Genomic DNA, 13,914 nt, shown 5'->3' on the forward strand with positions numbered 1-13,914 from the left:
TTAATTTTAATTTGATTGTACAATTTATTACGTACCATAGTAAATGTAACTACACTGGATTAAAACAAGGATAAATAGAAACCATGTTCATTTAATTGTTAATTTTGAGCAAAGTCCATTTTTATCTTAAGAGAATATGCCATTTCTTCTATTTTGTAAATTATATTACTGACATTTGTTCAGGCATTCAAGTAGTTCCATCCTGATAGCAATTCGAACATGCCACCCCAACGGTATCATTCTGATGTATCGAGCTACAATTGGAGGACGCAGGAAATTCTGCACTGAAGACGATCTGTCTGAATTTCCATAAAACACCTAGGGGAGGGAAAAAATAATTCTATAAAGTTGAACTAAAACAATAAAACAAAGCTTTCTAGCATGAGTGATACACCTCCAGGAGAACTCTTTCTGGTAAACAAGTACCCAGTCGGTGAACCTTGTTTCCTTGCCATCTGTAATGTTAGTACTTCTAAGTGATAAGGGGATAACAGTAATTGTCATCAGCAACCATGGTTTGTTTCATTTATATCACCTTTTAATATAGAACATTCCAAAATGCATCAAAGGATCAAAAAAGGCATATTTAAAGTGCCTTGAAAGAAATTTGAAATGTTTGGGGGAAGATACGCCAAAGCAGAAGGCTTAATAGCTGATAATAGAGCATTCAACAACAAAAACATGAAGAAGCATAGGTATGATGGCAGATTTGTAGAGCTGGAGGAGAATAAGGAGCAAGTGAGAGGAGAAATTATGGGATTTGATAATGGTGAGGTTATTAAAGTGAAGTTTATCCCCTGGTGTATTCCTGGATGATGTTCCAGTACTTACTCGACTGTTTCCTGTCTGATCTTTATAGTAAACCCAGTTGAAGCTTTCATCAGATCTATATTGTATGCTGTACTTTGTCATCCATTCATCAGCATCACATCGTCCTTGTGTAATGATCCCAGAAATAACTTTGATTTTTTTAAGGTCAATCTGAAGCCATTGTTGCGTGTCCTGGTACCTTGATAACCATGCACACCTGTAACATTGAAGAAGAATGGTAAATAATGAAATCTATGGGAGAAAAATATATATTGAAAGATAGGACAACGCCTGGCAAGTGGATATATATTTTTTGACTAGCAGATGTTTGTACAAAGACCAAGCAACAGACATAATGGTTTGGAATCTATATTACTAAAAGTAAGATCTTGACCGCTTTTGACTCGCTGCGATTTGATTTCCGAGAGAACGCCGCCACTTACGGCCGTCATTTTTGGCCAGCTCGCTCAGAGCGCCCCTCTGCTGGACTGGACTAGAGGATTTTTCCCATCGATGAAAAATCAGAGAGATATTAATGTTTTTAAAAAATGTGCCAGTCTCTCTGCTGCCCCTGCTGGTGGGAGGGTCGAGGGACTATAAAACCCGGAAGTGGTGTGCCTCAGTCTCTGCAAGATGGAGGAAGCGAGAGGATCACGTCTCTATGAGCTCTGAATAACACTGAACACATGTCTACTCAACCGTGAGTGCCCTTAATGTGGTTTGAAAATGAAAATATGGTTGGTTTGAAGTAAAAAGGCATTGCCTGCAAATGGTTGTTTGGGGGGTTTGGGTTGAAGTAAGAAGGCACTGCCTGCAAATGGTTGCTTGGGGGGTTTGGGTTGAAGTAAAAAGGCACTGCAAATGGTTGTTTGGGAGGTTTGGGTTGAAGTAAAAAGGCACTGCAAATGGTTGTTTGGGGGTTTTGGGTTGAATTAAAAGGCACTGCAAATGATTGTTTGTCTAAACTTGACAACTTCCTGTTTGCACTGTATATTGATTTTAGATAAAACGCTACCACTTACGGCTGTGATTTTTGGCCATCCTACTCAGTCCTCCTCCGCTCATCAGATGCAGAGGATTCTTCCCATCAATGAAAAATAAAAGTGTTATTAGTGTTTAAAAAATGTTGAGAATCTCTCTCCTGCCCATCACGCCATGAAGGCCACCTCTTTTCCGGTGGGAGGGGGAGGGATTATAAAACCTGGAAGTGTGGGTGTGGCTCCGTCTCTGCATGATGGGGGAGGGAGAAGTCACGACTGTTTAAGCTGTAAATCAACTGAACACAATGAATGTGTACTGAACTGTGAGTGTGCTGTTTTGTGTGGTTTTATGGTGGTTTCACCCTGCTTGAAATGGTATGAAACTGCATTTGAATGTGGTGGCCTTGCACCCTACATAGAAACATAGAAAATAGGTGCAGGAGTAGGCCATTCGGCCCTTCGAGCCTGCACCGCCATTCAATATGATCATGGCTGATCATCCAACTCAGTATCCTGTACCTGCCTTCTCTCCATACCCCCTGATCCCTTTAGCCACAAGGGCCACATCTAACTCCCTCTTAAATATAGCCAATGAACTGGCCTCAACTAACTTCTGCGGGAGAGAATTCCAGAGATTCACCACTCTCTGTGTGAAAAAGGTTTTCCTCGTCTCGGTCCTAAAAGATTTCCCCCTTATCCTTAAACTGTGACCCCTTGTTCTGGACTTCCCCAACATCGGGAACAATCTTCCTGCATCTATAAGATCCCTGTTTCTATAAGATCCCCCCTCAATCTTCTAAATTCTAGCGAGTACAAACTGAGTCTATCCAGTCTTTCTTCATATGAAAGTCCTGACATCCCAGGAATCAGTCTGGTGAACCTTCTCTGTACTCCCTCTATGGCAAGAGTGTCTTTCCTCAGATTAGGAGACCAAAACTGTACGCAATACTCCAGGTGTGGTCTCACCAAGACCCTGTACAACTGCAGTAGAACCTCCCTGCTCCTATACTCAAATCCTTTTGCTATGAATGCTAACATACCATTCGCCTTCTTCACCGCCTGCTGCACCTGCATGCCTACTTTTAATGACTGGTGTACCATGACACCCAGGTCTAGTTGCATCTCCCCCTTTCCTAATTGGCCACCATTCAGATAATAATCTACTTTCCTATTTTTGCCACCAAAGTGGATAACCTCACATTTATCCACATTATACTGCATCTGCCATGCATTTGCCCACTCACCCAGCCTATCCAAGTCACCTTGCAGCCTCCTAGCATCCTCCTCACAGTTAACATTGCCCCCCAGCTTCGTGTCATCCGCAAACTTGGAGATGTTGCATTCAATTCCCTCGTCCAAATCATTAATATATATCGTAAATAGCTGGGGTCCCAGAACTGAGCCTTGCGGTACCCCACTAGTCACTGCCTGCCATTGTGAAAAGGACCCGTTTACTCCTACTCTTTGCTTCCTGTCTGCCAGCCAGTTCTCTATCCACATCAATACTGAACCCCCAATACCATGTGCTTTACGTTTGTATACTAGTCTCTTATGTGGGACCTTGTCGAAAGCCTTCTGAAAGTCCAGATATAACACATCCACTGGTTCTCCCTTATCCACTCTACTAGTTACATCCTCGAAAAATTCTATAAGATTCGTCAGACATGATTTACCCTTCATAAATCCATGCTGACTTTGTCCAATGATTTCACCACTTTCCAAATGTGCTGCTATCCCATCTTTAATAACTGATTCTAGCAGTTTCCCCACTACCGACGTTAGACTAACTGGTCTGTAATTCCCCGTTTTCTCTCTCCCTCCCTTTTTAAAAAGTGGCGTTACATTAGCTACCCTCCAATCCTCAGGAACCACTCCAGAATCTAAAGAGTTTTGAAAAATTATCACTAATGCATCCACTATTTCTGGGTTTACTTCCTTAAGTACTCTGGGATGCAGCCTATCTGGCCCTGGGGATTTATCGGCCTTTAATCCATTCAATTTACCAAACACCACTTCCCGGCTAACCTGGATTTCACTCAGTTCCTCCATCTCATTTGGCCCCCGGTCCCCTGCTATTTCCGGCAGATTATTTATGTCTTCCTTAGTGAAGACAGAACCAAAGTAGTTATTCAATTGGTCTGCCATGTCCTTGTTCCCCATGATCAATTCACCCGTTTCTGACTGCAAGGGACCTACATTTGTTTTAACTAATCTTTTTCTCTTCACATATCTATAAAAGCTTTTGCAGTCAGTTTTTATGTTCCCTGCCAGTTTTCTTTCATAATCTATTTTCCCTTTCCTAATTAAGCCCTTTGTCCTCCTCTGCTGGTCTCTGAATTTCTCCCAGTCCTCTGGTAAGCTGATTTTTCTGGCTAATTTGTACGCTTCATCTTTTGTTTTGATACTATCCCTCATTTCCCTTGTTATCCATGGATGCACTACCTTCCCTGATTTAATTTTTTGCCAAACTGGGATGAACAATTGTTGTAGTTCATCCATGCAGTCTTTAAATGCCTTCCATTGCATATCCACCGTCACCCCATTAAGAATCAATCGCCAGTCTATCTTGCACAATTCACGTCTCATACCCTCAAAGTTACCTTTCTTTAAGTTCAGGACCCTTGTTTCTGAATTAACAATGTCACTCTCCATCCTAATGAAGAACTCAACCATATTATGGTCACTCTTGCCCAAGGGGCCACGCACAACAAGACTGCTAACTAACCCTTCCTCATTACTCAATACCCAGTCTAGAATAGCCTGCTCTCTCGTTGGTTCCTCTACATGTTGGTTTAGAAAACTATCCCGCATACATTCCAAGAAATCCTCTTCCTCAGCACCCTTGCCAATTTGATTCACCCAATCTATATGTAGATTGAAGTCACCCATTATAACTGTTTTACCTTTGTTGCACGCATTTCTAATTTCCTGTTTGATGCCATCCCCAACTCCACTACTACTGTTAGGTGGCCCGTACACAACTCCCACTAGCGTTTTCTGCCCCTTAGTGTTTCGCAGCTCTCCCCATATCGATTCCACATCCTCAAAGCTAATGTCCTTCCTTTCTATTGCATTAATCTGCTCTCTAACCAGCAACGCTACCCCACCTCCTTTCCCTTTCTGTCTATCCCTCCTGAATATTGAATATCCCTGGATGTTCAGCTCCCAGCCTTGGTCACCCTGGAGCCATGTCGCCGTGATCCCAACTATATCATAGTCATTAATAGCTATCTGCACATTCAACTCATCCACCTTATTACGAATGCTCCTTGCATTGAGACACAAAGCCTTCAGGCTTGTTTTTACAACACTCTTACCCCTTATACTATTATGCTGAAAAGTGGCCCTTTTTGATTTTCACCCTGGATTTGCCGGCCTGCCACTTTTACTTTTCACCTTGCTACCTATTGCTTCTACCCTCATTTTACATACCTCTGTCTATACGCTCACACATTTGAGAAACCCTTTCCCTTTCCCTTTACTGCATTTGAATATGGTGTTGTTGCACCCTGCATGAAATGATATGAAACTGCATTTGAATGTGGTGTTGTTGCACCCTGCATGAAATGATATGAAACTGCATTTGGAATATAGGATAGGAAAATGTCCTTGCACCCTGCTTGAAGTGGTAGGAAACAGAACCTGAATTTGGTGGCCTTGCATCCTGCTCGAAGAGGTAAGAAACTGCACTTGAATTTGGTGGTCTTGCACCCTGCTTGAAATGGTAGGAAAATGGATTTGAATTTGGTGGCCTTGCACTCTGCTTGAAATGGAATTTCAAGGTATAGCCGTGAGTCAACTGCCAGCCCACCAGCCGTGAGTGAGCTGCCAGCACATCAGGCTTGAGGTACTGAGCTGCCACCCCAAGAATCCATTTGGCCCACAATGTCCATACTAGCCCTCTGGAGACCAGTAGTCCCTGCAGCCAACAACACCCATACCAGCGCTCCAGAAAGCCCCCTCCCCCACTCGAATTGGTGGAGAGGTGGAATATTGCGTCGGGGGACCAGCCCTCCCGTGTGAACATGGGACCCAACGGGTCCCACTTAGTCTAGTATTCTATAAAAGTTAATTGTTCTATGTTTATTTGCCTGCTTAATCAACTGTCACCTACAATAGGATTTGGGCTACAACCCTTCACTGACAGGCTGGTGCCCAACTGATTGACCAGGCCCTGCACAAGGCCTTTCTAAACATCAGTAATTCGCTCCAAACTATTTAAGCATAATTTTCAAAAAATAAAATAAATAAACTATATAACAAAAATATCCCACAACAATTTAACATAATTAAATTAACAAATCCAAATTATAATCAATCTTATCGCTTGAGCCCATCCTATCCATCTTTGTGGAAATTAATTGAATTTGGGCTGATTTTGCCATTTTTTCATACGATGATTTTCAATAACCACCATTTGTTCTTATTTTTAAAACTGGAATTCAAAATAAACAAAAGCCAAAAAAAACAACCTTACACCAGCATTGCATTGCATCATCTGCCCATTGTTTTATCATCATTTGAGAAGAACTCAAGATTCAAGAGATTCAAGAGAGTTTTTGTCATGTGATAGGACAATGAAATTCTTGCTTTGCTTCAACACAACAGAACATAGTAGGCATCGACTACAGAACAGATCAGTGTGTCCATATACCATTGTATAAATATATACACACATGAATAAATAACTGATAAAGTGCAAATAACAGATAATGGGTTATTAATGTTCAGAGTTTTGTCCGAGCCAAGTTTAATAACCTGATGGCTGTGGGGAAGTAGCTATTCCTGACCCTGGTCGTTGCAGTCTTCAGGCTCCTGTACCTTTTACCTGAAGGTAGCGGGGTGATGATGTGGGTCCTTAATGATGCTGCCAGCCTTTTTGAGACAGCGACTGCGGTAGATCCCCTTGATGGAAGGGAGGTAAGAGCCGATGATGGATTGGGCAGTGTTTACTACTTTTTGTAGTTTTTTTTCCTCTCCAGGGCGCTCAAGTTGCCGAACCAAGCCACGATGCAACCGGTCAGCATGCTCTCTACTGTGCACCTGTAGAAATTACAGAGAGTCCTCCTTGACAAACCGACTCTCCATAATTTACAATGTTCCATTGTTTAAAAAGGGTTCTAAGAGTAAACCTAGCAATTATAGACCTGTTAGTTTGACTTCAGTGGTGGGCAAATTAATGGAAAAGATACTTGGAGATAATATATATAAGCATCTGGATAAACAGGGTCTGATTAGGAACAGTCAACATGGATTTGTGCCTGGAAGGTCATGTTTGACTAATCTTCTTGAATTTTTTGAAGAGGTTACTAGGGAAATTGACGAGGGTAAAGCAGCGGATGTTGTCTATATGGACTTTAGTAAGGTCTTTGACAAGGTTCCTCATGGAAGGTTGGTTAAGAAGGTTCAACTGTTGTGAATAAATGCAGGAGTAGCGAGATGGATTCAACAGTGGTTGAATGGGAGACGCCAGAGGGTAATGGTGGATGGCTGTTTGTCGGGTTGGAGGCAGGTGCATAGTGGGGTGCCTCAGGGATCTGTGTTGGGTCCTTTGTTGTTTGTCATTACATCAATGATCTGGATGAAGGTGTGGTAAATTGGATTAGTAAGTATGCAGATGATACCAAGATAGGGGGTGTTGTGGATAATGAAGAGGATTTCCAAAGTCTACAGAGTGATTTAGGCCATTTGGAAGAATGGGCTGAAAGATGGCAGATGGAGTTTAATGCTGATAAATGTGAGGTGCTACACCTTGGCAGGACAAATCAAAATAGGACGTACATGGTAAATGGTAGGGAATTGAAGAATGCAGTTGAACAGAGGGATCTGGGAATAACCGTGCGTAGTTCCTTGAAGGTGGAATCTCATATAGATAGGGTGGTAAAGAAAGCTTTTGGTATGCTAGCCTTTATAAATCAGAGCATTGAGTATAGAAGCTGGGATGTAATGTTAAAATTGTACAAGGCATTGGTGAGACCAAATCTGGAGTATGGTGTACAAATTTGGTCGCCCAATTATAGGAAGGATGTCAACAAAATAGAGAGAGTACAGAGGAGATTTACTAGAATGTTGCCTGGGTTTCAACAACTAAGTTACAGGGAAAGGTTGAATAAGTTAGGTCTTTATTCTCTGGAGTGCAGAAGGTTAAGGGGGGACTTGATAGAGGTCTTTAAAATGATGAGAGGGATAGACAGAGTTGATGTGGACAAGCTTTTCCCTTTGAGAATAGGGAAGATTCAAACAAGAGGACTTCAGAATTAAGGGACAGAAGTTTAGGGGTAACACGAGGGGGAACTTCTTTACTCAGAGAGTGGTAGCGGTGTGGAATGAGCTTCCAGTGGAAGTGGTGGAGGCAGGTTCATTGGTATCATTTAAAAATAAATTGGATAGGCATATGGATGAGAAGGGAATGGAGGGTTATGGTATGAGTGCAGGCAGGTGGAACTAAGGGAAAATAATTGTTCGGCATGGACTTGTAGGGCCGAGATGGCCTGTTTCCGTGTTGTAATTGTTAGGTAAACTTCTCAGGAAGTAGAGGCGCTGATGTGCTTTCTTAATAATAGCATCAGTGTTCTCGGACCAGGAAAGATCTTCAGAGATGTGCACGCTCAGGAATTTGAAGCTCTTGACCCTTTCAACCATCGACCCGTTGATATAAACAGGACTGTGGGTCCCCATCCTACTCCTTCCAAAGTCCACAATCAGTTCCTTGGTTTTGCTGGTGTTGAGGGCCAGGTTATTGTGCTGGCACCGTATGGACAGTTGCTCGATCTCTCTTCTATACTCTGACATCCCCATCAGTGATACGTCCCACAACAGTGGTGTCGTCAGCGAACTTGATGATGGAGTTCGCACTATGACCGGCTACGCAGTCATGAGTATAGAGTGAGTACAGCAGGGGGCTGAGCACGCAGCCTTGAGGTGCTCCCGTGCTGATTGTTATCGAGGCTGACACATTTCCACCAATAAGAACAGACTGTGGTCTGTGGATGAGGAAGTCGAGGATCCAGTTGCAGAGGGATGCGCAGAGACCCAGTTCTGCGAGTTTGGTAACCAGTTTGGAGGGGATGATTGTGTTAAATGCCGAGCTGTAATCAATGAATAACAGCCTGACATATGAGTTTTTGTTGTCCAAGTGGTCCAGAGCAGAGTGGAGGGCCAGCGAGATCGCATCCACCGTTGATCAGTTGTGGCGGTAAGCAAACTGCAGTGGGTCCAGGTTTTTGTCGAGATAGGAGTTGATTTGCTCCATGATCAACCTCTCAAAGCACTTCATCACCACAGGCGATAGTGCCACTGGTCAATAGTCATTGAGGCACGTCACCTTACTGTTCTTGGGCACTGGTATAATTGATGCCTTTTTAAAGCAGGTGGGGACCTCAGAAGTGAAAGATTGAAAATGTCCGTAAAAACTCCAGCCAGTTGATCCGCACAGGTTTTTAGAACACATTTTTAGAACTCATCAAACAAGTCATAAATTGGATTTCAACCAATTGACAAAATGAGTATCACTCCAAGGAGGAAAACATTTCAAAGTTACACGGAGAGATCTCAAATGTGGTTGGGGTGAGCCAAGTTTCTATGTCCACAGTTGTCAAGCAAGGATCTGAAACCAGATCCGTATCGCCCAAGAGGCAGGCAGGTGCAGCCACAAAAGGAAGACAAGGCTAAGAGATGAGGCCTTGCTGATTCGGAGAAGTAATAAGGATCATAGAAAGGCAAACGAAGTCCTGAAGAAAAAATGTAATGTATGAAATAATTAATTCTAGGTGATATGTTTTTACTTTGGAAGATCACTTCATTTGCTGATTACATAGGTTTAGTGTGTTCAAGGAAATCTTGAAATAGGAATATTCATTGCTGTTTGAACAAGTACAAAATACAGTAAACGCTCATTACAACAGACCATGCGGGTGGGGAGGGGCAATGGTGTCTGTATATGCTGATTGTCTGCTATAAGTGATTACCGTATAATAGAGCATCATTGTATAAGTAGCAGAAACAAAGAACTGCTGATGCCGATTAATACACACATGGGCACAAAGTGCTGGAGTTACTCAGCAACTCAGGCAGCATCTCTGGAGAACATGGATAGATGATGTTACAGGACGAGACCATTCTTCAGACTCTTGGTTTGGAACTGGGCAAGGCTTATTTCAAGTTAGAAAAGTCAATGTTCATACTGCTGGGGTGTAAGCTACTCAAGAGAAATATGAGGTGCTGTTCCTCCAATTTGTGCTGGACCTCACTCTGACAATGGAGGAGGCCCAGGTCAGATTGGGAATGGGAGGGGGAGTTAAAGTGCTGAACAACCGGGAAATCAGGTAGGTTAAGGTGGACTGTGCGGAGGTGTTCAGTGAAACGATCACCGAGCCTGCGCTTGGTCTCGCGGATGCTATGCCTGCCTCTTTGTAGGGTACGTCGAACAATCACTGTTCCAGGCATACACTGGCCCTATCCCTAAACTCTACCTCCACTACATTGACGACTGCATGACGACCCATGCAGAACTCACTGACTTCATCAACTTCATAACTAATTTCCATCCTGCACTCAAATTCACTTGGACCATCTCCGACATCTCCCTACCATTTCTGGATCTCACCGTCTCCATCACAGGAGACAGACTATTGACCAACATCTACTACAAACCTACTGACTCCCATAGCTCTCTAGACTACAGTTCTTCCCACCCTGCTTCCTGTAAAGACTATCCCCTACTCCCAATTCATCCGTCTACACCGCATCTGCTCACAGGATGAGGTTTTCCATACTAGATCATCGGAGATGTCCTCTTTAGGAAACGGGGCTTCCTCTCTTCCATTATAGATGAGGCTCTCATTAGGGTCTCCTCGATATCCCGCAGCTTCGTTCTTGCACCCCCTTCCCCCATTCGCAACAAGGACAGTCCCCCTTGTCCTCGCTTTCCACCCCATCAGACGTTGCATACTGCATATAATCCTCCAACATTTTTGCCACCTCCAACGGGATCCCACTACTGGCCGCATCTTCCCATCTCCACCCCTCTCTGCTTTCCGCAGAGACCATTCCCTCCCCAACTCCCTGGTCAACTCGTCCCTTCCCACCCAAACCACCACCTCCCCAGGCACTTTTCCTGCAACCACAGGAGATGCAACACCTGTCCCTTTACCTCCCCCCTCGACTCCATCTAAGGATCCCGACAGTCTTTTCAGGTGAGGTAGAGGTTCACTTGTACCTCCTCCAAACTCATCGACTGTATCTGCTGTTCCAGATGTCAAGTTATGTACATCGGCGAGAACAAGCGCAGGCTCGGCGATCGTCTTGCTGAACACCTCCGCTCAGTCCACCTTAACCCCCTCCCCCACTCCCCCCCTCCAACATCACCCATTCCTTCTCTCCAGAGCTGCTGCCTGTCCCGCTGAGTTACTCCAGCATTTTGTGTTTATCTTCGATTTAAACCAGCATCTGCAGTTATTTCCTACACATTAAACAAAATTGTCTGCTTGCTGAGAAGTTAAAACACCAAGTAGTGCAGTTCACACTGATTATTCATCCAGTCATCAATTAAATGATCTGGTTGCATAAAGATAGTCGACTGTTTGCATCAAAATAGGTGCTGGTTAATCACACATTAGAATCCTTGTACTTATTTTACCAAGATATCCAATTTAGCTCATGGGAAATTGACCAAGATTACCATCAATTGCGATGACCTCGGGTTGAAAATCTGTGCAATAACAGCTGTGCGGTTTATTTCACAAACTGTTTGAACCATCTTAAGACCCAAACCAATGGGTGCACCCTCTCCACCGAGCAACTAGCAAAGGAATATTATACAGGTTTGTTAAGGCTGTATATAAGAAAAATGCATAGTATGATTTCCAAGTCTTATACCATCTGAAGTTGTTTATTCATAAAAGTAATACATTTTGCAAAACTTCTTGCAGAAATAGTTGGTTTACCATGTTTTAAAACTGTCAATGAAATGAGTGAATTTGATGAGCCAAATTACTGTATTTCATGGTTTTCATTTTCTATTGGGAAATTTCCATTTCACTTCATGATGAATTAGAACGAAAACTGCAAATAAATGGTGAGAAATTGCCCAAATTTCCAACAATGTTGAAGCAAAGATTAAAAATAGGATGATGCAAGATTCGGTCACGTGATTACTTACCCAAAACCCTGGTTGTTCATTCTTGCTTTGTTTGACATCCATGAAGAATACCAGCCTGTGTAATGATCTTCATTGGAACAGCTTATCTGATCTTTTGCAACATCTCCAGATTCAAACCCAAGTGCACGGTGATAAGGACACTCTGTAAAACCAAAGTAATTTATAACCAGTGAAAGTTTTTTTTCTTGCAATGTTGTCCTAGTTCTTAATGTAAATTAACTCATTTGCAGGTAGGTAATGTTTCAACAATATCTTGTATTTGTAAAAAGGCGATTAACAGATACAATAACACGCAAAATTTGATAACAAGCCAAACATGGATATTTCAGGACAGGTGACCAGCCAAAGGTTTGGTCAAAGAGGTAGGATATAGAGACAGGATGTTTTCACGAGCTAAAGGATCAAACCATTCAAGGCATGATCACCACTATGGAATATTGAAAATTGGACAAAACAGATGTAGTAAATTCAGAGATTACTGGGGAATAAAGAAAATGTTGATGGGAAGAATAAATAATATTGGGTCAGGGCACCTTAGGTGGGCTGTGAAAGTTTTCCACCATTTTTTCCATCCTTCAAAAAGGTTGATGGAAATCCAACAAAGGTGAAAGAAAATAACCCGTTAAGCAAAAGTGAAGCAGAAATGACAGTAATGGGAACATTTGACATATACAGTTTGAACCAGAGCCATTGGTGTAGTTTAATCCAAAGATCTTTAAAAAGACCAGAAATTTATTCTCAGTCCCCTCTTTGCCATTTTATCTTCTCCAGACCTCCTTTCTCACCATTGTTTTGGGCTCTTTTCCTCCTGCAGCAAGTCGGTGTTCACACTACTGATGGCCTGAGCCAGTCTTTTTAAACCTGGGTTGATTCATGAAGTTCAGCTATTTTTTGGAACGGTTTTCAGCACCACATCCTCCTTCCTTTCAACTTTAATTTCTTTATTTTATCCCCACCAATTCCAATTTGCAACCAGCCAAGCACCTGGATCTGTCTGACTTAGGCCAAGTTAATAAAAAGATTGTGCAATTGTATTGAACGTCACGAATGAGTTGTGTTGAGTAGGTGTTGCTGAGGATTCAGTTAGGAATATCTTTTATGACAAATCTTGGAGCATCCCTTTCACATGAGACATAAGAGCTCCTTGTCCTTATCTGAATGTCTCTCGGTAACCTAATGTTGTCTGGGCCGAATTTCTCTTACAAATTTATGGAGAATCTGAAGCTTGTTAATTTTGATCAGTGCTGTTTCACTCATACGGGTGGCAGTGACAGATAATCTATTTAATTGTCAATGATGATCAGTATGTATGTGAAGATGGCATTTAAAAAAGATAAACTGGTGATCTTGAGTACTTTTCCTATCATCACTTCATTTAAATAATGACCTACGATGTTTGTGATAGATGCTAATGGTCAGTTCTGTGTAACAGGCCAGCCAAATAATCCATTCAAGTCGTCAGATTTTTTCTAGGAATCAAAATTTAATTTGATTGCACTGGTGCATTCTGAAATAGTTTGTTTTCAGAGTAAAATTCAGCTAGATCTTAAAGAATACTCCCCAAAATTAAACTAAGTGCCTTTTAAAACCATGTTAAACTGGCAATAGTCATTCTTACCTGGCATACAGCCTAGAACTAATGGTCCTTGTACCATTCTCTCAGTTCTGTTAGGTTCATCATTGCAATTACATTTGCAAGCCTTGTTACATGACAGATCTTCCTTTTCTCCCTGTCATTAATAAAGTACATGAATTTTAGGCCGTAAACCCTGCTGGATGATTCATGTCGTTAATTTGCTTTGAACATTGCTCTTGTAAAATACTTTCAGCACAGGGTTCTGCAGCAATAGATTATGAAATTTGGGAGTTTAGCAAAGAGGAAACAAAGAGGAAGAAAAAAAAATTCAGTTCTTTCTTTTTAATTTGCAAATATTTCTAAACTCCTTACTTTAAATTATTGAAATA

The 13,914-nt window shown here is 42.1% G+C and overlaps 1 protein-coding gene across 2 annotated transcripts in view; it reads right to left on the reverse strand.

Moving 5' to 3' along the window:
- The window catches only part of rs1 (retinoschisin 1), a 29,039-nt gene continuing 15,125 nt past the window's right edge, over positions 1-13,914 (reverse strand). The window contains exons 3-6 of one of the 2 annotated variants that reach the window (XM_033032761.1): positions 13,568-13,679; positions 11,950-12,091; positions 832-1,027; positions 1-318 (exon numbers count right to left, since the gene is read on the reverse strand). In XM_033032761.1, coding sequence (XP_032888652.1) covers positions 166-318; positions 832-1,027; positions 11,950-12,091; positions 13,568-13,604 — 528 coding nt within the window. In that variant the 5' untranslated portion in view covers positions 13,605-13,679 and the 3' untranslated portion in view covers positions 1-165. Of the gene's footprint in view, positions 319-831; positions 1,028-11,949; positions 12,092-13,567; positions 13,792-13,914 lie in introns of those variants that run through there. The other variant, XM_033032762.1, reaches the window with a different exon arrangement.

The sequence above is a fragment of the Amblyraja radiata genome, chromosome 14 (assembly GCF_010909765.2).
Source record: "Amblyraja radiata isolate CabotCenter1 chromosome 14, sAmbRad1.1.pri, whole genome shotgun sequence".
Lineage (NCBI taxonomy): Eukaryota > Metazoa > Chordata > Chondrichthyes > Rajiformes > Rajidae > Amblyraja > Amblyraja radiata.